At 36.9% G+C, this 23135-nt stretch overlaps 1 protein-coding gene across 1 annotated transcript in view; it reads left to right on the plus strand.

The window, feature by feature from the left end:
* Positions 1–23135, plus strand: part of LOC127670594 (vomeronasal type-2 receptor 116-like) — a 43423-nt gene continuing 20288 nt past the window's right edge. The window contains exons 1-4 of the mRNA XM_052165088.1: positions 1–215; positions 14704–14995; positions 15364–16170; positions 18006–18233. Of these exons, the coding sequence (XP_052021048.1) occupies positions 1–215; positions 14704–14995; positions 15364–16170; positions 18006–18233 (1542 nt within the window). The remainder of the gene's footprint in view (positions 216–14703; positions 14996–15363; positions 16171–18005; positions 18234–23135) is intronic.

Here is a 23135-nt window from a genome sequence, read left to right on the forward strand (position 1 = left end):
ATGCTCTTCTCTTGGCTTTTTATCTTCTGGTTTTTACAGATGCGAACACCCATCTGGATCATTGCAGCCCCTTTTGGCCTAACAGAATCAGAACATGTACTGCAACATGATGGGTCTGTGGTCATTGGTGCATTTTTTCCTCTCATAGGTGACACTGCTTCAAGTTTAAAAATAGATTGGAAAACATTACCTTTGGGCACATCTAATGATTTATGGTAAGTGATTTGTATCAACTCATTTTTAAATATTCATTTGTCCTACTTTAAGTGTGGATTTGAACCTTATTCCAAAAATTTCTCCTCATGAGGTTTCCTTCATATATTCCCTTCCAAGTTCCTCTGTTTAATTTTCTTTTCTTGATGACTCCTTATGTCCTCTCAAGTGAGAAGAGAAATATGTCATTACAGAGTTTTGTGTTTCATATTTGGTCATTGCAGTTTGATCACCTTTCACCATGCTGTCTGTAATTCCTCAGACTGTGAGCACATTTCATGCCAGTCCTGTACTACAAGGGATGTTGTCAGTAGCCTGACACAACACTTCAGAGAATCGCGGAGTTTCATTTGTGATTGTATTAGAGCAGGTAATACCTTTGAAATCTGTGACATTGTAATACCTCCTCAGGTTCTAGAGTGATAAGTGTTGCTTGTGTCAGCTGACACAGATTTGAATGCAGTGATGGCAGAAGTAGAAATTTATCTCTCTTCACTTTTAATTTCTATCCTTACCATTTTGCAGAGTATTGAAAGCTAATATTTTTAATTCATATGATTTCAGATTTTTATCCATTACAACCTATTTAATTTATAAATTTCCACTATGCAATACTTGATTTCATGAATTTATTCATACAGGAATATTCTGAGATTATGTCACTGAAGGCTCTTTCCTAGACAGTCTAATATCTGCAGGAACAGCAGATCTAGACAAAGTCTGCTTCAGCTTCCTTGGTAATCTCAGACATAAATATCAATGTACAATAATTTTTCAAGGAAATAAAGTGTATATTGTAGCATGCTGAAATTTCTATCAGGGTATATATAAACTAAAGAACTGAATAGAGAAACAAAGTACACACTCAACTCTGAATTCAACCTGGGGAAGGAAAACTGTGCAATGAATGTCCTGCTTCTGGTTAGATGCTGGAAAATTGCTGAATGTCTATGTGGATTTAGTCTAAGTAGAAACATTGCTAACACTTTGCTAGCAAATTGGTAAGTTGATAAATTGTTAGGTCAAGACAGTGTAGAAGGGAAATGATTCAGAAATAAAACATCATTAGGTGAAGAAGACATCTTTTCATATTTTGAAATAAATTTTAATATTAAAGATGATCACAGTAATCCAAAAGTTCACAACCAGCTGGAATATTTCATGTGGCTCTCTAAATGCCCCAGGTATGTATTTTTTTTAACTTTGCAAGAACCATGGATGCACTTGATAAATCTTTTACACTGTTGTGCAGTTGCACCACGTCAGGAACCACTTTGCACTATGCCCCATGTCTGTCCAGACAGTGTAGTGGGAGCAATCTCACTGCAAAAGCACATTTGCAGTAGAACAGCTCATCAAATGCTAACAAGTGGAAAATGACTTGTCAGATGATTTAACAGGATATGAAATAAGACAACAGAATTTGGGAAGTGATTTCTTTTTTCATGTATGATAAATATATGTATAAAGTATAAATATATTAAATATATTTATATTCGCCTTATTTAATGTAATTTAAAATTATCTAGTTTTCTACAAGAAAGGGTATCTGAATATAAAGTATTCATATAAAGTAAATATAGAGTAAGATCTATTAAATTTCATTCATGCTTCTGATTAAATCTTTTATAATAGAGTGATGTGGTGCACAGTCATTTTGAAAAAGGATCTTTCTGATATTCTTCCTTTTCCATTTCTATGTGCACAAGTGCAAGTGTCAGGATCACAGTGAACACAATGATCATGTGCTTTAGAGTGGCTAGAATTATGAGCCTTAACACTGGAGTTTCAATATACGTGTGTGTAATTGAACTCGTTTTCTGATTTTTTATTATTAATCCAATTTGCAATAGTTTAGTGGAAGGTATTTTTTTAATCAAAAAAAATATTTTGGAATCATAAACAGCAGGCAAGCATGAAAACCCCAAGCTGAAGTGTTTCCCAATAAAACGAAGTCTACATGTTTGATCCATTTTATATACTGGTGTTTAAATAACTAACTTTTTTCAGCAAAAATATTGCTAGTGATGCCTTCAGTTACAAGGATATTTGGTGGATTTCAAATTACCCAAAACATCCTAATCATTAAACTGTAGTATTTTTGGTGTAAGGTGATTTAAATTAACAAAATAACATGACAAGAGTACTGTGGAAGTGAAAGTACATAGTAATAAACAAATAGCCCTGGCTGTCCTGGAACTCACTCAGTAGACCAGGCTGGCGTCGAACTCAGAAATCTGCCTGCCTCTGTCTCCCAGAGTGCTGGGATTACATGTGTGTGCAACCACCGCCTGGCAAAGAACAATTTCTTTATACACACATGACACTAATATTTGTTACATTGGGGCTATTCTTGCATTGTCCCTTAATCCCTATTTCTTACTTGCTCTCTCCAAATCTGTACCTCAGAACTAATCCACTTGTCAGTGAGAACATGCCATGTTCATCTTCCTGGGTCTGGGTAAGCTTGCTCTGGATAAATCTACTTCCAAATTCCATGATGCTCTATTAAAGAGTTGTGTACTATGGCAGTATGTAAACTTAACACATTTTTGTCTGTTCTTTGACTGAGGGATATCTAGATTGCTTCTGGTTTCTGGCTGTTATGCAGTAAGTTGCAAAGAACATGGTTGAGCAAATGTCCTTGGGCACAACTGTAAAATATTTTGATGTATGCTCAGAAGAGGTATGGTTGGCTATTGAGTTGCTGATGGACAAGGTCACTGTAGAAGTTTGCCATGAATGGAGGAGCAAGCACATCCTTTCCTTGAGGTCCTCACCAGCCTCAACTGTCACTTTTGTTTCTGATCTTAGCCAAGCAGACATGTGTAAGATGAAATCACGGAATCATTTTGATTTACATTTTTCTGTTGAATTTTGAACATTTATTTAAATGTTTCCCAGACACTTAAGATTTTTCTGTTGAAAATTCTGTTTAGATCTGTACTGCATTTTAATTGAAATATTTGATTTGTTGTATTCTAGTCTCTTGAGTACTCTAAATATTTTGGATAATAGCTATCTGCAAGAAGTGGAATTGGTGAAAATCTTTCTGCATTCTGAAGACTGCTGTTTTGAACAACTGGTCTTTCCTTGGCCTTACCAAACCTTTTTTATTATCATTTTATTAGCTGTGATAATGTACAGCAACTGCATCATTGGTGTTCTGTTCAGAAAGTCTTTCCTCTTCAATGCATGCAACGGTTTGCCCTAATTTCTCTAGGATTAGATTCAGTATTTCTGGTCTAATGTTAATATCTTTGATCTATTTGGAATTTAGGTTTGTGCAAAACCTGGATGTGCAACTAATTGCATTCTATAATAATTGACATCTAGTGAAACCACAACAATTCATGGAAAATACTTTCTTTTTTTTTTTTTTTTTTTTTTAAGCTATTTTTTTTTATTTTATTTGATATAATTTATTTACATTTCAATTATTTACATTTCAAATGATTTCCCCTAAGGGTTTTTTGTATGGTTCTCTTGTTTCTACTTGATTGATTTCGGCCCTGAGTTTGATGATTTCCTGCCTTCTACTCCTCCTGGGCGAAATAGCTTCTTTTTGTTCCAGGGCTTTCAGGTGTGTCATTAAGCTGGTAATGTATGCTCTCTCCATTTTCTTTTTGGAGGCACTCAGGGCTATGAGTTTTCCTCTTAGCACTGCTTTCATTGTGTCCCATAGATTTGGGTATGTTGTGTTTTCATTTTCATTGTGTTCTAAAAAGTCTTTAATTTCTTTCTTTATTTCTTCCTTGACCAAGGTATCATTGAGTAGAGTATTGTTCAGTTTCCACGTGTATGTGGGCTTTCTGTTGTTTCTGTTGCTATTGAAGACCACTTTTACTCCATAGTGATCAGATAGGGGCAAGGCCTCAGGCAGAAGCCCCCAGCTCAACTCTCTCCGCTTCAGATCAGCCTGGGTGGCCGCCACATCTTCAGGTCCCTCAAGAGGCTAGTGGGGGCTTCCGGGCGGCCAGCTGGAAAATACTTTCTTATTTACAATTGTATAATTTTTGGATTTTTATCTGAGATCAATTGTCCATAGGTGTATGGATTCCAATAAGGGTTTTTTCATTTAATTCTATTAATAAACCCGTTTGATGGTTTTATTACGATTGCTATGTAGTACAGTTTGATATCAGGGAAAGTAATACCTTGGGATTTTCTTTATTGTACATAATTGTTTTATCTACAGTGGGATTTTATTTCTACGTATGAAGTTACATATTCTTTTAAGTTTTGAAACGTATTCTGTTGTAATTTTGATAATGATTAAGTTGAAACAGGAGATTTCTTTTGATTAGAAGGCCATTTTCATTATGTTGATCCTACTATTACATCAGCTCTTGAGATCTTTCTGTCTTCTGACATCTTCAATTTATTTTCAATGACTGAACATTTTTATTATACATGTTTTTAACTTGCTTGGTGTTTGTTACCACAAGATTTTTTATAATTGTGGCTGTTGTATAGAGTGGTTCACTAGCAATTTCTTCCTTGGTCTCCTTATTGATTCCATATAAGATGGTTATTGATAATATTTGGTTAGTTTAGTATATGTGACTTTGGACTCACTTATTTATATTATCATATCATCTGTGAATAGTGATATTTTGATAGCTTCCTTTTCAATTTGAATTCCCATAAACTCCTTTTCTGTTTTATTGTTCAATCTACAACTTCAAGTACTATATTAAATAGTTCTGGAGATAGTGGACAGCTTTGTCTTCTTCCTGATGTTTGAAGAATTGCTTTCTTGGATTTAGGCTTGGTGTAAACTGGCTTTCTTAAGTGTATGTCCCTTATACCACAGATCAGTAGAAAACTATTTATCTTTAAAGGTTTCTCCATGTTTTCAAATGCTGTTTCAGCATTTAATGACATGATTATGCACTTTTTTCAGGTTTTTCATACTGTGGATTACATTGAAAGATTTGTATATATTTAACCATTTCTTCATCTCAGAGATGAGACCCGGTTGATCATAGTAGATGATGTTGTCAATGCCCTTTCAGTTCTTTGCAAGTCTTTTATTGAGTAGTTTCACCTACTTTCAGTAGAAATTTTTCTACAACAGGCTTTCTTATACTCTGTGGTGTTTGGTCATTAGAGTGTCAGTGGCATCATAAAATGAATTGGGCAATGTTCCTTTTGAATATATTTCTAGGAAGATTAGCATTAGTCTATCTTTGAGAGTCTTGTTGAATTCTCCTCTAAAACCATCTGACCTTCAGTTCTTCTTGTTGTTGTTGTTGCTTTGCTTTAGTTGAATGATTTTAATGACTTCTTCTATATCCTTTGGGGCTACAGGTCAATTTGCACTGCTTATCTGATTTTCATTTAACTGTGGTAAGTAGTATTTATGAAGAAAACTGTCCCTTTCTTTTACCTCTTTTACCAATTATGTGGAAGAAGGGTCTTTAAAGGAGGAACTAATGATTATTTGAATTTCTTTGTTATCTTTGGTTGTTTGCCTCTTTTTCTTTCTGAATTTGTTAATTTGGGTACAGCTTTCTTGTCTTTTAGGCAGTTTGGATAAACATTTTTTTTCATCCTGTTTGTTTTAGAGAATCAACTCTTGTTTAACTGATTGTTTTGTTCTTTCTGTTTCAGTTGTAATAATTTCAGCCATGTGTTTGACTATTTCCTACCATGCAATTATTTTGCATGTGTTTGCTTCTTTTTATTGTAGAATATTCTGGTGTGCTGTTAAGTTGAATGTAGAAGATCTCTCCAATTTCTTTATGAAAGTACATACTGCTTTAACATTTCCTCTTAGCACAACGTCATTGAGTCCCACAACTTTGATTATGATCTGTATTCATTTTCATTGAATAGCAACAAAGTTTTTAATTTCTTCCTTTATTTATACCTTGATCCAGTAGTTATTCTAAAGAGATATCTTCAGTGTCCATGAGTTACTATGCTATTTGTTGTTCTGTCATTGATGATAGCTTACACGTGATGTCATTGTTGATAGCCTGTTAATTAGTATTTTCCTGATCAAATATAAAGGTTTATTTCAATGTTTTTATGAGTTTAAATATACTTTGTGAATAATTATGTGGTAATTTTCTAAGAGTGTTAGAGGAGGTGCTCAGAAGAAAGTATTTTCTTTTGTGTTTGGGCGAAATACTTTTTAGTTATCTGCTATGTCCATTTGGTTCATATTGTCTATTACATCTACAATTTCTATGTTTAGTTTTTGTCTGGTATGTCCAGACTATTGGTGAGCGTGGAATATTGAAATCTTGCACTACAAGGGTGTGAAGGATGATGGGATTTGAGCTTTAGTAATGTTTCTTTTCAAATATAGGTGCCCTTGAATTTGAGGCATAGTTGTTGAGAATTGAAGTATACTATTGGTAGATGTTTCCTTGGTAAGTATGAAGTCCACTTCCCCATCTCCTTTTGGCAATTTTAGCTGGAAGTCTATCTTGTTAGACGTGACCTTACTGATCTTCTTGGATATTGGTTTGGAAACCCCTTCCAGGCCTTAATTCTGAGATAATTTTTTTTATCTTTGATGTTGAATAGTGTTTGTATTATGCAGCAAAGTAACATCTTGATTTTGTAGTCATTTTATTTGGTTGTGTTGTTTTTCAGGGAATTATGTCCATTGGTAATGAGAGACAATGATTAATGATTATTAACTCTTGTTATTTTATTTTAGGTATTGATGTTGGTGGTAGGGTGGAGTGTATGTTTGCTTTGCTGCTTTTGTTATGCTGGTATGAGATTATTTATTGCCTGAATTTTCAGGGCTACATTTGACATTCTTTAGTTTGAATTTTTCTACAAGTACATTCTGTACTTTGTCTTTCTCATGGTCTATCTCGTTTTCTTCATCTATTGTTAGGGAAGGTTTCACTGGGTAAAATACTATCCATGGATATCTGTGGTCTCTTGGAGTCTATATGAAATCTTCCTGGGCCCACATGGCTTTTAGAGTGTCTCTTAAGAATTCTGATGTAATTCTATTTGGTATGCCTTTATATATTACTTTCCATTTTCTCTTTTAGTTTTAATCTTTTTTTGTATTTCTTCTTTTCGTTTGTGTACTTAGTGTTTTGATTATTATGTAGCAGGAATGTTTACTTAGCTTGTGTTTTTGGTATTTTGTAAGCTTCTTGCATGATTATAGGCAACTCTTTCTATAGGATATGACATTTTTATTCTAAGGCTTTGTTAAAATATCCTGGATTTCTGACATGGGGATTCTCTACTTCTCCTATTTCTATGTGTGTAAACTTTGTTTTTTATATTGTCCAAGATTTTTCCGGATGTTTTGGGTCTGGAATTTTTTAAAATTTAACATTTTATTTGAATGATATATCTATTTTATCTATGCTGTCTTCTTTTTTCTTATACAAATACATTATTTATCATTTTTTGTTTATATTTATAATGAGAATTCCCTTCCCAGTTCCACTTCCACAAAGCTCCCAATCACATTGCCCCTCACCCCCCTACTCTTTACCTCTAAGAGGGTGCTCCTCCACCCACTCACCCCGTACTGCCTCACCAGTCTAGCATCCCTTTACACAGAGAATCATGCCTCCTTACCCTCCCTTGATGTCAGAGAAGGCCATCCTCTTCTCCATATGTATCTGGAATCATGTCTTGGTTCATGTACAATCTTTGGTTGCTTGTTTAGTCCCTGGGAGGCCTGGATGGTCCAGTTACTTGATGTTGCTCTTCATATGGGGTTGCAATCCCCTTCAGCTCCTACAGTTCTTCCCCTTCTCTTCTATTTGGGTCCCTGCATTCAGTCCAGTAGTTGCCTGTTAGTTTCTCCATTAGTAATAATCAGTTGCTGGCATAACCTCTCAGAGAACAGTCATATCAGGCTCCTTCCAGCAAGCCCTTGACATCAACAATATTGTGGGTGTTTGCTGCTACAGGTAGGATGAATTCCTCTCGTGGTGGCCTCTAGATGGCTTTTACTTCAGTCTCTCTTCCATTTTTGTCTCTCTCTTTCCTTTGGACAGGAATATTTCTGGGTTTAAAGTTTTGAATTACATGGGTGGCATCATGATTCAACTGGGGGTCATGACTATCCACTGGAGGTTGTGTGTAGAGGTTTTGTATCTCTTTCTTGGATATTACTACTAAAGCCATCCCCGTTGCATCCTGGGAGCCTCTCACTTTTCTGGAGTCTAGGACTGTCTTCTGGTTGCCCCAATTTCGACATCTCCACTGCTACTTGTTTCTGTTTTATTTTCTGTCTTCTCCCCTGCCTCTTCTATTACCTGTTCATGCCCCTCCTTTTTGCCCTCCTGCTCCTCTATCCCTCTTTGGTTACTCCTGTTCTCTAACTCTGTTGGTTTGCTTTATAGTTCTTTAATTATGTTTAGGTATGGAATTGAATTCCGGATCTCTCCTATACTTTTAGCATGAGGGGGTGTTTTATTTTGTCAAAAGTTTTTCAGGATCCAATGAGAAGATCATGTGGGTTTTTGTTTGTTTGACATTGTTTATATAATGGATTAAGTTGATGGATTTCCATATATTGAACCATCTCTGCAACCCTGAGATGAAGCACAATTGATCATGGTGAATAATCATTTTGATGTGTTCTTGGATTCATTTTGCTAGAATTCTATTGAATATTTTTACAGCAATATTCATCAGGGAAATTGTTAACTGTTCTGAAATTCTCTTTCTTTGTTGGGTCTTTGTGTGGTTTAGCATAAATGAGGCTTTACAAAGCATAAATGAGGCTTTGTAAAATGTATTGGGTAGTGTTCCTTCTGTTTTATTTTGTGAAAGAGTTTGGGTTTATTGGTATTAAGACGTCTTTAATTCTGATAGAAATCTACCCTCAAATCTTCTGGCCCTGTGCATTTATTTATTAATTTATTTTTACTATTTTTTTATTGAGTATCTTCTTCATTTAGATTGCCAGTGGTAAAACCTTTCCCAATTTACCAACTCCCAAAAGCCCCCCTCCCCAAAGATTCCCTACACCTCCTCCCACCCCCTGCCTCCACATATATGCCCCTCTACCCGACACAGTCCCACCTTCCCCCCCCCACATTCCCCCTGTTCGTTTCCCTTTGTTGGGGCCTCTATTGAGCCTTTACATGACCAAAGACCACTCCTCTCACTGATGCCTAACAAGGTCTTCCTCTGACACATTTTTGGCTGGAACCATGTGTACCCCTTTGTTGATAGTTCAGTCCCTGGGAGTGTTGGGGTGTCTGGGTGTCCGAAGTCATTGTTCTTCCCAGGGGTCTATATACTCCTTCAGTCCTCGGGACCACCCTCCATATCCTCCGTTGGGGACCACAAGCCCAGTCTAATAATTGGTTGCTAGTTTCTGCCTCTGTATTTGTAAGGCTCTGGCAGGGCCCCTCTGGAGACAGCCATGGCATGCTCCTTTTGGTACATGCTTCTTGTCGTAGTATCAGGGTTTGGTGACTGTTTATAGGATGAATCTCCACGTAGGGCAGTCACTGGGTGGCCTTTACTTCAGACTCTGCTCCACACATTGCCTCCCTTATTGTTCCTGTGAGTATTATGGATACAGAAACTGTGGTATATATACACAATGGAATACTATTCAGCTATTAAAAACAGTGAATTCATGAAATTCTTAGGCAAATGGATGGAACTGGAAAGTGTCACCCTGAGTGAGGTAACCTAGTCACAAATGAATGCACATGGTATACACTCACTAATAAGCGGATGCTAGTCCAAAAGCTCAAAATAAACAATTTACAATTCACCCAGAACAGGAAGCTCAAGAAGAAGGAGGACTTAAGTGAGGGTGCTATGGTTCCTCTGAGAAAGGGACTTCCAATTTTGTTGAGTATAGTCTATGGTATTAGGACCTGATAATTTCTTTAAATTTCCTCCATCTCTGTTGCTATGTCTCCCTTTTCATTTATGACATTGTTAATTTGGATACTGTCTCTGTGTTGTCTAATTAGTTTGGCTAAGTATTTCCACTATCTTGTTGATAAAGAAACAACAACTGCTTTTGCTGATTCTTTATATAGTTCTTTTTGTTTCTACTTGGTTGATTTCATCCTCGAGTTTGATTATTTCCAGCTGTCTACTCCTCTTTGGTGTATTTGCTTATTTCTGTAAGAGAGCTTTCAGGTGTGCTGTTAAACTGCTAGTGTATGCTCCCTCCAGTTACTTTTTGGAGGCACTCAGAGCTATGAGCTTTCCTCTTAGCACTGCTTTCACTGTGCCCCATAAGTTTGGGTATGTTGTGTCTTTCATTTTCATTGAATTCTAAAAGTCTTTCATTTCCTTCTTTATTTCTTTCCTGACCAAGTTAACATTGAGGAGATAGATGTTCAACTTCCATGTGTACACGGGCTTCCTGTTTTTGTAGTTATCGAAGATCAGCCTCATTCGGTGGTGGTCTGGTAGAATACATGGGATTAACTAAAAATTCTTGGATCTGTTGATGTTTATTTTGTGTCCAAATTATATGGTAGATAATTTGAGAAGGTACCATGGTGAGAAGAAGGTTTATTATTTTGCTTTAGGGTTAAATCATCTGTAATTAGCAGTTAAATCCATCTGTTTCATAAATTCTGTTAGTTTCACTGTGTCTCTCTCTTTAGTTTCTGTATCCATGATCTGACCATTGGTTAGATTGAAATATTAAAGTGACCCACTGTTATTGTGAGGTTCACTGTGTGCTTTGAACTTTAATAAAATTTCTATTATGAATGTGGGTGCCCTTGCAATTGTAGCACAGATGTTCAGAATTGAGAGCTCTCCTTGGAATATTTTTCATATGTTGAGTATGAAGTGTCCTTCCTTATCTTTTTTGAAAACTTTTGGTTGTAAGTAGATTTTATTCAATATTGGAATCGCTACTCCAGCTTCTTTCCTGAGATCATTTGCTTTGAAAATTGTTTTCCAGCCCTTTACCCTGAGGTAGTTTCTGTTTTTGACTGTGAGCTATATGCTTCCTGTATGCAGCAAAATGCTGTATCCTGTTCACATATCCAGTCTGTTAGTCTATATCTTTTTATTGGGAAATTGAGTCTATTGATATTAAGAGATGTTAGGAAATAGTGATTGTTGTTTCCTGTTATTTTTGTTGTTAAAGATGAAATTATGTTCTTTTCTTTTGGGTATCTTCTTTGGGGTTCCTTGAAAGAAGATTACTTTCTTCTGTTTCTAGGGTGTAGTTTCCCTCCTCCTGTTGGAATTTTCCATTTGTTACCCTTTGCAGGGCTGAATTTGTAGAAAGATAGTAGCCTGGGCTGGCATTTGTCTTCTCTTAGGGTTTGTATGATATCTGCTGAGGATCTTCTAGCTCTCATAGTTTCTGTTTAGAAGTCTGGTGTAATCCTGATAGGTCTGCCTTTATATGTTACCTGACCTTTTAAACTTACCGCTTTTAATATTCTTTATTTGTTTTGTGCATTTTGTGTTTTGACTATTATGTAATGGGAGGAATTTCTGTTCTGGTTCAGTCTGTTTGGAGTTCTGTAGGCTTCTTATATATTCATGGGCATCTCTTTCTTTAGGTTATGGAAGTTTTCTTCTATAATTTTATTGAAGATATTTACTTGCCCTCTCTGTCGGGAATCTTTGTTCTATTCTATACCTATTATCCTTAGGTTTTGTCTTTTCATTGTGTCTTGGATTCCCAGGATGTTTTGAGTTAGGAACTTTTTTCATTTTGGGGTTTCTTTGATTGTTGTGTCAATATTTTCTATGGTGTCTTCTGCACCTTAGATTCTCTCTTCTATCTTTTGTATTCTGTTGGAGGTGCTTGCATCTATGAGTCCTGATCTCTCTCCTAGTTTTTCTATCTTCAGTGTTGTCTCCTTTTGTTTCCTTTGTTGTTTCTATTTCCATTTTTAATCATGGATGGTTTTGTTCAGTTCCTTAACCTATTTGGTTGTGTTTTCCTATAATTCTTTAAGGTATTTTTGTGTTTCCTCTTTAACACTTTCTACCTGTTTTCCTGCATTTTCCTGTATTTCTTTAAGGGAGTTATTTATGTACTTACAGTCCTCTATCATTATCATGAGATTTGATTTTAAATGAGAGCCTTGATTTCTGGTTTGTTGGTGTATCCAGGGCTTGCTGTGGTGGGAGATGTGGGTTATCCTGATGACAAGTAGCCTTGGTTTCTGTTGTTTATGTTCTTCCCCTTGGCTCTTGCCATCTAGTTATCTCTGGTGTTAGTTGGTATTCTTGTCCTTGATTGTGGCTTGTCCCTTCTGCAAGTCTGCGTGTCAGCACTCCTTTGATATCAGTTCTCTCTGGGAGGAATTCTCTCTGTGGCCCATGGTTAACTCTGGGGAGTGACTGAAATCCAAGCGATTCTATCTCACACTTCTCCTTGATTCCTGCGATCTGAGGACTCTGGTCAGTTCCTTCAGAGAAGATTGGTAGTCTTATCACTGCTCATAGGTTTGTCATCACTACTTGGAGACTAACTCTCTACTGGCAGTATTTTGGTATAGAGAGCTGGTGCACAGGTTCAGCTCTGGGATAGAAACCAGAAGTGAAACTAGATGTTGTTTGTGGGCAGGGAAAATATCCTGTCAATGTTGCAGCTTCAGAGCTTATGTGGGCTTCTATGAGTGCTCATCAGTGAGGAAAAGCAGAAATCACCAAATCACTTGAGGCTAGGCGTTCATATGTTATTCTGACCTCCAGACCTGACTGTCCTCTTTAGCAGTGAAGTCCTACTATGTTGACTCCTTTCTTTCTCCTGTATTTTAGAATCATTTAGTGGAGAGCATCTAACTTAGCCAAAAGGTCAAGAAGCGATAACTTAGGTACTTTTAACAATATTTGTGACTTCACAGTGAAATTTTTCTACTTTTTCATTTTCTTTGAGATAGGGTTAATGTATATCCAGGGTTGTCTGGAAGCAAGATATAGACAGACTCATATGGAATTTACAGATAGGCCTGCTTCTGCATGTTTAATAAGGTTGTATGTAGTAGACTCATGAACCCACCAGTGGTATAGATAATGACAGATGCTTTTCAATATTTTAAGGCATAGGAGTTTTAGGTGAGCAGATTACCAGAAAACTTTGAAACTCTCCACTGTAATACCTGCCACTATGTCCTGGATGTGGTCCACTTTACTTCTCTGCTCATCTTCAGGTCCATCCAAAAACCACAGTGTCCTGCTAGCAAGACTCCCACCTTTGATTTCTGCTTTGAAGTATCCCTATATCTCCTGGAAGTTTTGCTATTCACTTTCTTCCCAGCTATTGGTAGTCAGATATATCTTACGTCTTACAGGCAAGTGAGGAAGGATGAATGTTCACAAAATATCAGGCCACTGATGGCCTGTAGAAATAGCAAAACCAAGAACTGACAACTAAGCCAGTGCTTTACTCCCTGAAAGATTAGAATTCAGCAGTCCAATAATAGTGACAAAACATCACACAATGTGCGCCAACATAGAAACTTGCCACCAATCTTGATCCTTTTCCTAGTTTTCTTTCTTTCTTTCTTTCTTTCTTTCTTTCTTTCTTTCTTTCTTTCTTTCTTTCTTTCTTTCTTTCTCTCTCTCTCTCTCTCTTTCTTTCTTTCTTTCTTCTTTTTTTTTGGATTTGGTTTTTTTTGAGACCGGGTTTCTCTGTTCCCTGAGACAGAGTTCCTTGGCTGTCCTGGAACTCACCCTGTAGACCAGGCTGGCCACAAACTCAGAAATCTGCCTGCCTCTGCCTCCTAGAGTGCTGGGATTACAGGCGTGTGCCACTGCCACCCAGCTCCTAGTTTTCTTAAGGAGATGAGTCTGGGATAGAAGAAAAAGCCAGAAACCTAGTAAGCTTGAGTATGTCTGAGACCCTGGCACCCTGGTACCCAGGCACCCACCAGAGATTGTAGGCATCTCCTAACTCCCTACTACATTCCTGAATTGGATACTTGCCATATTTTCCACATAAGGACATAAGACATGTGATCACATACCACAAAACATAGTTTTCCATGCAAATGAGGTACCTAGTGGCTCTGAGGGTTTACACAATATGATTCCCTTTCTAGCCATTCCATCTTGCAATAGTTATTTAATCTCTGGCCCACACAGAGAAGGTTGCATCCATCTATTTTCCAGGGTAAACCAAAAATGAACAGGTTTTTCAAAAGCCAAATCTTGCCACAGATAGACTGAATTCACAAAGTGAGCTCTTTCATAATAGTATATCACATGAATCTGGTGGTTCATGAAAAATAAACTATTTTTCATGGTTTGGCATACTGGAAGATAAGTACAGTGGATAATTTGTGAAGAAATATATTTCATTCTACGACGGAATTATGTTATATTTCCACATCTGGAAGTCAGAGAAAGCAAACTCTCTTGGATATATAATTAATAAGTTTTGCTCTTCAGCATATCATTTGAAATGAAGAATTTGTTGAAGGACTGTGTGTTCTAAGCAAACACAAGCTTTCAGAATATAAAAGCCATTGCTTTAAAGTTATAGGTATAATAGTTATGAGTTCCCAATATGAATGCTGTGATACTTCTATGCAGGATGGATATACGAAACTACCAACTTGTTTTGGCCATGTTATTTGCCATCAATGAAATCAACTTGAACCCTCATGTTTTACCAAACACGTCTCTGGGACTTGAGATATATAGTCTCTCAGATACTGAAAGGAACATTCTGAAGAGTGTATTCTATTGGCTCACAGGTTTGAGCATATTTATCCCTAATTACAATTGTAGAAAAAAGTGGAAATCGGCTGCTACACTTACTGGAATATCATGGAAATCATCTGAAATCATTGGGACACTGTTGGGTCTTTACAAATTTCCTCAGGTGAGTGCACATGATGTGAGTGGTGGGAAGCCAGCTTTCTTTTCTCAGAATTAGCTGTTTGCAAAATGAAAAGGAGAGATTTTGATTAATTGGCATTAAAGAGCAAATAGAAAGACAAGTACGGACACAGTCTGTTATTTTTTTTTTTTTTTTACTTTGATGTAGAGTAAGGAGGGTGAACAGTACACAAGGCAATTTAAAACTTTGATACTTTTAATAATTTTTCTGGAAACACTCAGGAGATGAGATGCGACATTAAGAACTATTGAGCAGAGTATCAACTTTATAACTTAAATCGGGTTTTTAAGACTAAGACTATTTAAATGACATTTATTGTTCTCCTTTTTAAAATACTGATTTCCTTTCAGCTTACTGTTGGGCCTTTTGATCATGCAGAGATTGACACAAATCATTTTACATCTGTGTACCAGGTAGCCCCCAAAGACACGGCTCTGTTCTGTGGTATTGCCTCTTTGATGCTTCATTTCAGCTGGACCTGGGTGGGACTGCTCATCACAGATGACCACAAAGGTTCTCAGTTTGCATCAGATTTTAGAATGGAGATGGAAAAGAACAAAGCCTGCATAGCTTTTGTGGAAACAGTATCGTTTGTGGGAGAACCAATATATTATTTGCTAAGATATGATCAGATGCGTACTATAGAGTCATCTGCAGATGTGATTGTAATTTATGAACACAATAATTTCCTATTAACTATAATAGTAAATATCCATAGAAAGTACACAATGAATAAAATCTGGATTATGAATAAAAAATGGATTAGCCCAAGTATTCATCCATATACACTGTCACATTTATCCCATGGGGCTCTCACTTTTTCACCCCATCATGGGGAGATTGTTGGTTTCATAAAATTTATGCAGGAAGCCAATCCTGTTAAGTACCCAGAAGATACTTTTCTTCTTATCTTGTGGATGATTTTTTTCAATTGCTCAAGATTTCATTCTGCACGTAAAATCATTGAAAACTGTGTGCCCAATGCCTCTTTGGGATTGTTGCCAAGGAGTCTTTTTGAAATGGTCATGACTGAAGAGAGTTACAATGTGTACAATGCTGTGTATGCAGTGGCCCACAGTCTCCATGAGAAGAATCTCAATCAAATACAAGTTCAACCACAGGCAAATATTGATAGAACTCTGTTATCCCCCTGGCAGGTAATGTGCCTTTCTTTGTATTTTAAATTCACCAATAGATGCCTGAAAAGCTCTCAAACTAGTAATACTATATTATTTTTCCATTCAATAACCTATAAGACATAGTGCATATTTCAGTGCTTAGATATCAATATAGTTCAATGTCTATGTATATGATCAGTGGCCTGTAGAAGATTCTGTTCAACAGACTAATTCTTCTTTTTTGTAGAAATAGCAGAGATAGCTGGGCATGGTGGCACATGCCTGTAATCCCAGCACTTGGGAGGCAGAAGTAGGCAGATTTCTGAGTTCGAGACCAGCTTGGTCTACAGAGTGAGTTCCAGGACAGCTAGGACTACACAGAGAAACCCTGTCTTGAAAAAGAACCAAAACCCCCAAGCAAACAAAAAAAAATAGCAGAGATATTTGTCTTGATAATTTCTCAGTAGAAAAACCAAGACTTTCATTAATGTGCCGATCCCTGAGGAATCTTCATGTCTTAGAGTTGGGAATACCCAGGGGATGCTCCACCATCTCAGAGAAGTTGATGGGGGTTGGGTGGTGAGATGGATTAGTCTAAAAAGAGGAACTGCAATCAGGATGGAACTGAATAATTACATTGAAAAGCATACAAAACCTATAAAAAAGGAAATGTAGATCCAAATTCCAGAGTAGATTTAGAAAGTAGAATGGGAATTGCCAAGAAAATGTGATTATAGGGTAAAGGCAATGAAAATGTTGTTTAGAGGATACCCCACTTTAGATAAATAAGAATAATTTGGTGTTTCACAGCATGACATACAGTTAGTTGTGATGGGTAGTCATAGTTGTCAATGTGACTGCATCTGCAATCCAAATCCAAGTGCCAAGCTGCTGGGTCTCGTGGGGTTACCCTGTTAAGCTGTCTTGAGAGGTATGTGTCAGGGGACTTTGGGGCATTAGGTCATTGGATCTAGGGAAATGTTGTGTGACTTTTTATTCATAGGAACTATAAGCACTCTTTAAGTCAGTGAAGCATACAGGACAACTGTGTATCTTTGGGTTTCATAGAAGTCAACATACATGTAAATCATGGCTACCAATTCATGTTAAGCTATGCTTTCTAGTTTGAAAACTGCCATTGTATTCTATGTTGCTAAGTTTATAAAACATTTGATTGTTTGAAATGCATGTTCTCATTCTTGCAAATAAACCAGAACAAAAAGAAAAAAGAAAGAAGAAAAAAAATCCAGGTTTTCAAGTTCATTTTACATAAAATATACACAAAATTCCTGTATGCCATTAGCATAAGTATGTGCTCTAAATCAGCCCACTCCTACTCTCCACCAAACACAAATAACCTCATCTTAAACATTGAGGCTGTGAAAATGTCCGGAAATATAAGGATATACCTAGTTTTTCAAAGAAGTTGAGATCTGTTCACTCCATAGTCCTTGAACATTTAGTAATACTTGGAAGAGTAATAAGATAGTTTTTTTTTCAACCATGGCAAAGTAATACGCTCTTTTGTACCATTTTATAGATTCTTGGAATTATATTTTATTCTATTAGATAATAGTGATAGAAATGAAGTAGTTTCAATCTTTTGAAAAGGGATAAAAAGTTGTGACTTGTTTGCTGTATTATCTTTGATCATTTGGTACTTCTTGGCCTGGCATTTCCTATGCAAACTGACATTTAAGAAATAAATTATATTTATTTTCTCCTAAGGTTTCTTTTGTTGTGTTCAATCCCATAGATAATTAATTAAAACAGTGTTAACATCATACCTTATTGTCAGGAAATAACTCCTTATTCATAATTAAATTATAAATCCATAACTTCAACTTCATCATATGATTTCTCATATCTTTCAGCTTCACCCTTTTCTGAAGACTATTCAATTCAAAAACTCTGTTGGTGACCCTGTGGTTCTGGACTGGAAAAGGATGGCTGATCCAGAGTATGATATTCACAACGTTTGGAACTTTCCATCAGGTCTTTCACTATTGGTGAAAGTGGGTACATTTGTTCCTAGTGCTTCCAAGGGGGAACAGCTGATGATATCTGAATACATGATTAACTGGCCCATAGGATTTACAGAGGTGTGTTTCTAAGTAAATCTTATATGCTTCTTGATGTAGTAAATCTTGGTTGTTAATAATTACCCCATCAATACACTCATAACTATTATTATTAAGAGTTTTACTGATCGCTCATTCTTGTGGAAGTGTTTTAAATATTTTTAAATTATCTAATTATTTTGACCTTTAAAGAAAGGTTATCAGTTAGTACTTTCTGATATCATTGTAACATAAGAGATATCAGGCTGTTTACATTAACTTCTAGAGTCCAAGGTAAATTTTTTTCAAAATAACACAAATTGAACTTCCCTGAGAAGAGGAATCTTAGTATAGATAGTATTTCTGATCTTCTTTCATCAAGGAAAACCTGTCGAGTATTATCATAAAACATGGTAGTATGAGGGACCATTACTATGGGAGATATTTCCCTAATTTATTAAAAAAATGGGATTAGAAAGAAATTAGTGAAAAAAAACACCCTTACCAATAATAACCACAAATAATGTAAACTATTTTGATGTATCTCTAACCAAGGAAATCAAAGACATGTATGAAAACAAATTCAAGTCCTTGAAGAAATAAATTGAAGAAGATGTGAGAAGATGGAAACCTCTTTCATCCTCATGGATGAATTTGATTAATCTAGTGAAAATTGGAAATTTAGAGTGTTACCTAAATTTTACAAATTTAATAAAGGAATCTACAGATACAGTGTAATTCCTATGAAAATTCTCACACAATTATTTACAGACCTTCAAAGAGCAATTCTCAACTTCATATGGAAAAAAACAAGAACCAAGGATAGCTAAATGAACCTGAACAATAAAAGAACTTTGGGAGAAATCACCATCCTTGCCCTCAAAATGTAATACTGAGCAATGGTATAAAACCTTTATAGTTTCCTATAAAATGAAAGTAGTTGATCAGTGGAATGAAATCAGCTCCCTGTAGTACATTTACGGACACTTGATTTTTGACAGAAGCCAAACCTTACAATGGAAAAAGAAAGAAAGCATCTTCAACAAATGATATCTCTCCTACTGAATATATGCTTATAGAAGAAGGCAAATAGACCAATATTTATCACTCTGAAGACACCCAAGACCAAGTGCATCAAAAACCTTAACATATTGAAAAGATATGGAGAGAGGGGGCAGCCTTGTCTAGTCCCTGATTTTAGTGGGATTGCCTCAAGTTTCTCTCTATTTAGTTTGATGTTGGCTACCGGTTTGCTGTATATTGCTTTTACTATGTTTAGATATGGGCCTTGTATTCCTGTCTTTTCCAAGATTTTTAGCATGAAAGGATGCTGAATTTTGTCAAATGCTTTTTCAGCATCTAATGAAATGATCATGTGGTTTTTTTTTCTTTGAGTTTGTTTATGTAGTGGATAGCATTTATAGATTTCCGTATATTGAACCATCCCTGCATCCCTGGGATGAAGCCTACTTGATCATGGTGGATGATCGTTTTGATGTGTTCTTGGATTCAGTGGGCAAGAATTTTATTTAGTATTTTTGCATCGATGTTCATAAGGGAGATTGGCCTGAAATTCTCTTTCTTAGTTGGGTCTTTGTGTGGTTTTGGTATCAGCGTAATAGTGGCTTCGAAGAAGGAGTTTGGTAGTGTTCTTTCTGTTTCTATTTGGTGGAAGAGTTTGAAGAGTATTGGTGTTAAGTCTTCTTTGAAGGTCTGATAGAATTCTGCACTGAAACCATCTGGTCCTGTGCTTTTATTGGTTGGAAGCCTATCTATGACCCCTTCTATTTCTTTAGGGGTTATGGGTCTGTTTAGATGGTCTATTTGATCCTGGTTTAATTTTGGTAACTGGTATCTGTCTAAGAAAATGTCCATTTCCTCCAGATTCTCCAGTTGTGTTGAGTACAGGTTTTTGTAGTAGGATCTGATGATTTTTTGAATTTCCTCTGTTTCTGTTGTGATATCTCCGTTTTCATTTCTAATTTTGTTAAATTAGATACTTTCTCTGTGCCCTTTGGCTAGTCTGGCTAAGGGTTGATCTATCTTGTTGATTTTTTCAAAGAACCAGCTTTTGGTCTTGTTGATTCTTTGTATGGTTCTTGTGGTTTCTACTTGATTGATTTCGGCCCTGAGTTTGATGATTTCCTGTCTTCTCCTCCTCCTGGGTGAATTAGCTTCTTCTTGTTCCAGGGTTTTCAGTTGTTCCGTTAATCTTCACCTCACACCAGTCAGAATGACTAAGGTCAAAAACTCAGGAGACAGCAGGTGTTGGCGAGGATGTGGAGAAAGAGGAACACTCCTCCACTGCTGGTGGGATTGCAAGATGGTGCAACCACTTTAGAAATCAGTCTGGCGGTTCCTCAGAAAACTGGGCATGTCACTTCCTGAGGCCTCTGTTATACCACTACTGGGCATATATCCAGAGGATTCTTCAGCATGCAATAAGGACACATGCTCGACTATGTTGATAGCAGCCCTATTTGTAGTAGCCAGAAGCTGGAAAGAGCCTAGATGTCCTTCAACGGAGGAATGGATACTAAAAATGTGGTATATTTACACAATGGAGTACTATTCAGCCATTAGAAACAATGAATTCATGAAATTCTTAGACAAATGGATGGAGATGGAGAACATCATACTAAGTGAGGTAACCCAGTCTCAAAAGATCAATCATGGTATGCACTCACTGATAAGTGGATGTTAGCCTAGAAACTTTGAATACTCAGGACATAATCCACAAATTAAATGATGTCCAAAAAGAATGGAGGAGTGGGCCCTGGTTCTGGAAAGACTCAGTGCAAGAGTATAGGAGAATTCCAGAACAGGGAAGTGGGAAGGGGTAGATGGAAGAATAGGGGGACAGAAGAGGGCTTATGGGACTTGCGGGGAGTGGGGACCCAGAAAAGGGGAAATCATTTGCAATGTAAATAAAATAAATAAATAAATAAAAACAAACCTTAACATAATACCAAGATACACAGAGTCTAATAGAAGAGAAAGTGTGAAATAGCTTTGAACCCATTGGCAGAGAAGACAATTTCCTGGACGGATCATGAAACCATTGATAACTGAAGCTGAAATGCTTCCATAAGGCAAAGGACATTATCAATAGGACAAAAGTGGCAGCTGATAGACTGTGAAAAGATCTTCATTAACATTACATTCAGTAGAAGTCTAATATTGTAAATAATGAGTAATTCAAGAAATTAGATTCCTTATTTTGAAAAGCTAATAACAAAATTTTTAAAATGTGGTAAAGAACTAAATAGAGAATTCTCAAAAGAGGAGCCTTGAATGTCTTAGAAGCAGTTAAAGAAATGTTCAACAACCATAGTCATCAGGGAAATGCAAGTGAAAATGACCCTGAGAAATCATCTTACACCAATCAAAATGGCTAAAATAAAAAGAAATACTCAAGAGATAGCATATGGTAGTAAGGATATAGAGAAAGGGCAGCATTCCGCCATTGCTGGTGGGATTGCAAACTTGTACAATCACACAGGAAAACAATCTGGCATTTTCTCAGAAAACTTGAAATAGTACTACGTGAAGAAGTGTATATATACTGCTTCTGGGCATATAACCAAAACTGCTCTACCATATCAGAAAGACACTTGCTCTACTATCTTTATAGCATCCTTATCCATAATAGCCAGAAACTGGAAACAACGCAGATAGGCCTCAATAGAAAAACAGATTCAGAAAATGTGGTTCATTCACATAGTGGTCTACTATTCAGCTATTAAAACACTTGGCCATTATAAATTTTCAAGGAAAACGGATGGAACTAGAAAATATCCTCCTCAATAAGGTAACCCAGACCCAAAAGGCATGCACTGTATTTGCTCACTCTTGAGAGGACATTAGTCATAAAGTACATGATAGCTCTGATTCAGTCCACAGATCCAGTGAAGCTAAATAAAGCAGGATACTGAAGGAAGCATACTTGAATCTCACTTAGAAGTGGTTTTTAAATAGTCATAATTGGTAGATGGAGGAAGGACTTGGGTGTGAGAGGGAAGGTGGTAGGGAATGGTGGTCTCAGTATCAGGTGTTGGGAGAATTAGAAGAATGAAAGGCAATCTGTAGCTGCCAGCAGTGGAGGGTTTGGGGGAATCACAAGAAGTGTCAGAAACATGGCTTTAGGAAGGGTACCAGTAGAAAATTCAGGTGATCATAGCTGAGAAAAATAGCCGTGGAGATATAGTACATGAAGAGGACAAACAACTCCTATAGCCATGCTGGTCCTGCCTTGGGGGGATAAGGACAACAACACAGACCCAAATCTGTCCTATTTAAAAGAAATGCAAGGATGGAAGAGAGATTGATAGAATGGCCAACCAATAATTGGCCCAATTTGAGATCCATCCTGGGGCAATACTCAATCCCTGAAACAGTTAATGATATTTTGTTATGCTTGCAGAAAAAGACCTAGCACAAGTGTCGTCCAAGATGCTTCACCCAACAGCAGACAGACACAGATGAAGAGATCCACAGCCTAACACTGGACAGAGCTAAGGGTCTCTTATGGAAGGATTGAGGATAGTTTAGGAACTGCACAGGAAGACCAAGAGTCTAGTAACCTCAACCCTTGGGGGCTCTGACAAAATAATCCACCAATCAAAGGTCATACATGAGATAGACATAGTCTCAACACCCTCAAAATATGTAGTAGATGTGCAGCTCAAACTCCATGTTTGTTCCAAAAAGCTGAAGTGGGGGCTGTCCTTAAGCTATCTGTGGGACTCACTCCACAACTTAGCTGCCTTCCTTGGCCAGAGTGGGAGAGTATGAAGCTAATCCTGTAGAGACATGATGTGGCAGAGTGGCAGTAAATCCAGGGGGCCCACACCCTCTCAGCACAGCAGGCCAGGGGGGAGGAGTGTTAGGGTGTGGACTAGGAGAGGTAGCATCCTGTATGTGAAATTAATAAAACAATTAGTG

The sequence above is a fragment of the Apodemus sylvaticus genome, chromosome 20 (assembly GCF_947179515.1).
Source record: "Apodemus sylvaticus chromosome 20, mApoSyl1.1, whole genome shotgun sequence".
Taxonomy (NCBI): Eukaryota; Metazoa; Chordata; class Mammalia; order Rodentia; family Muridae; genus Apodemus; species Apodemus sylvaticus.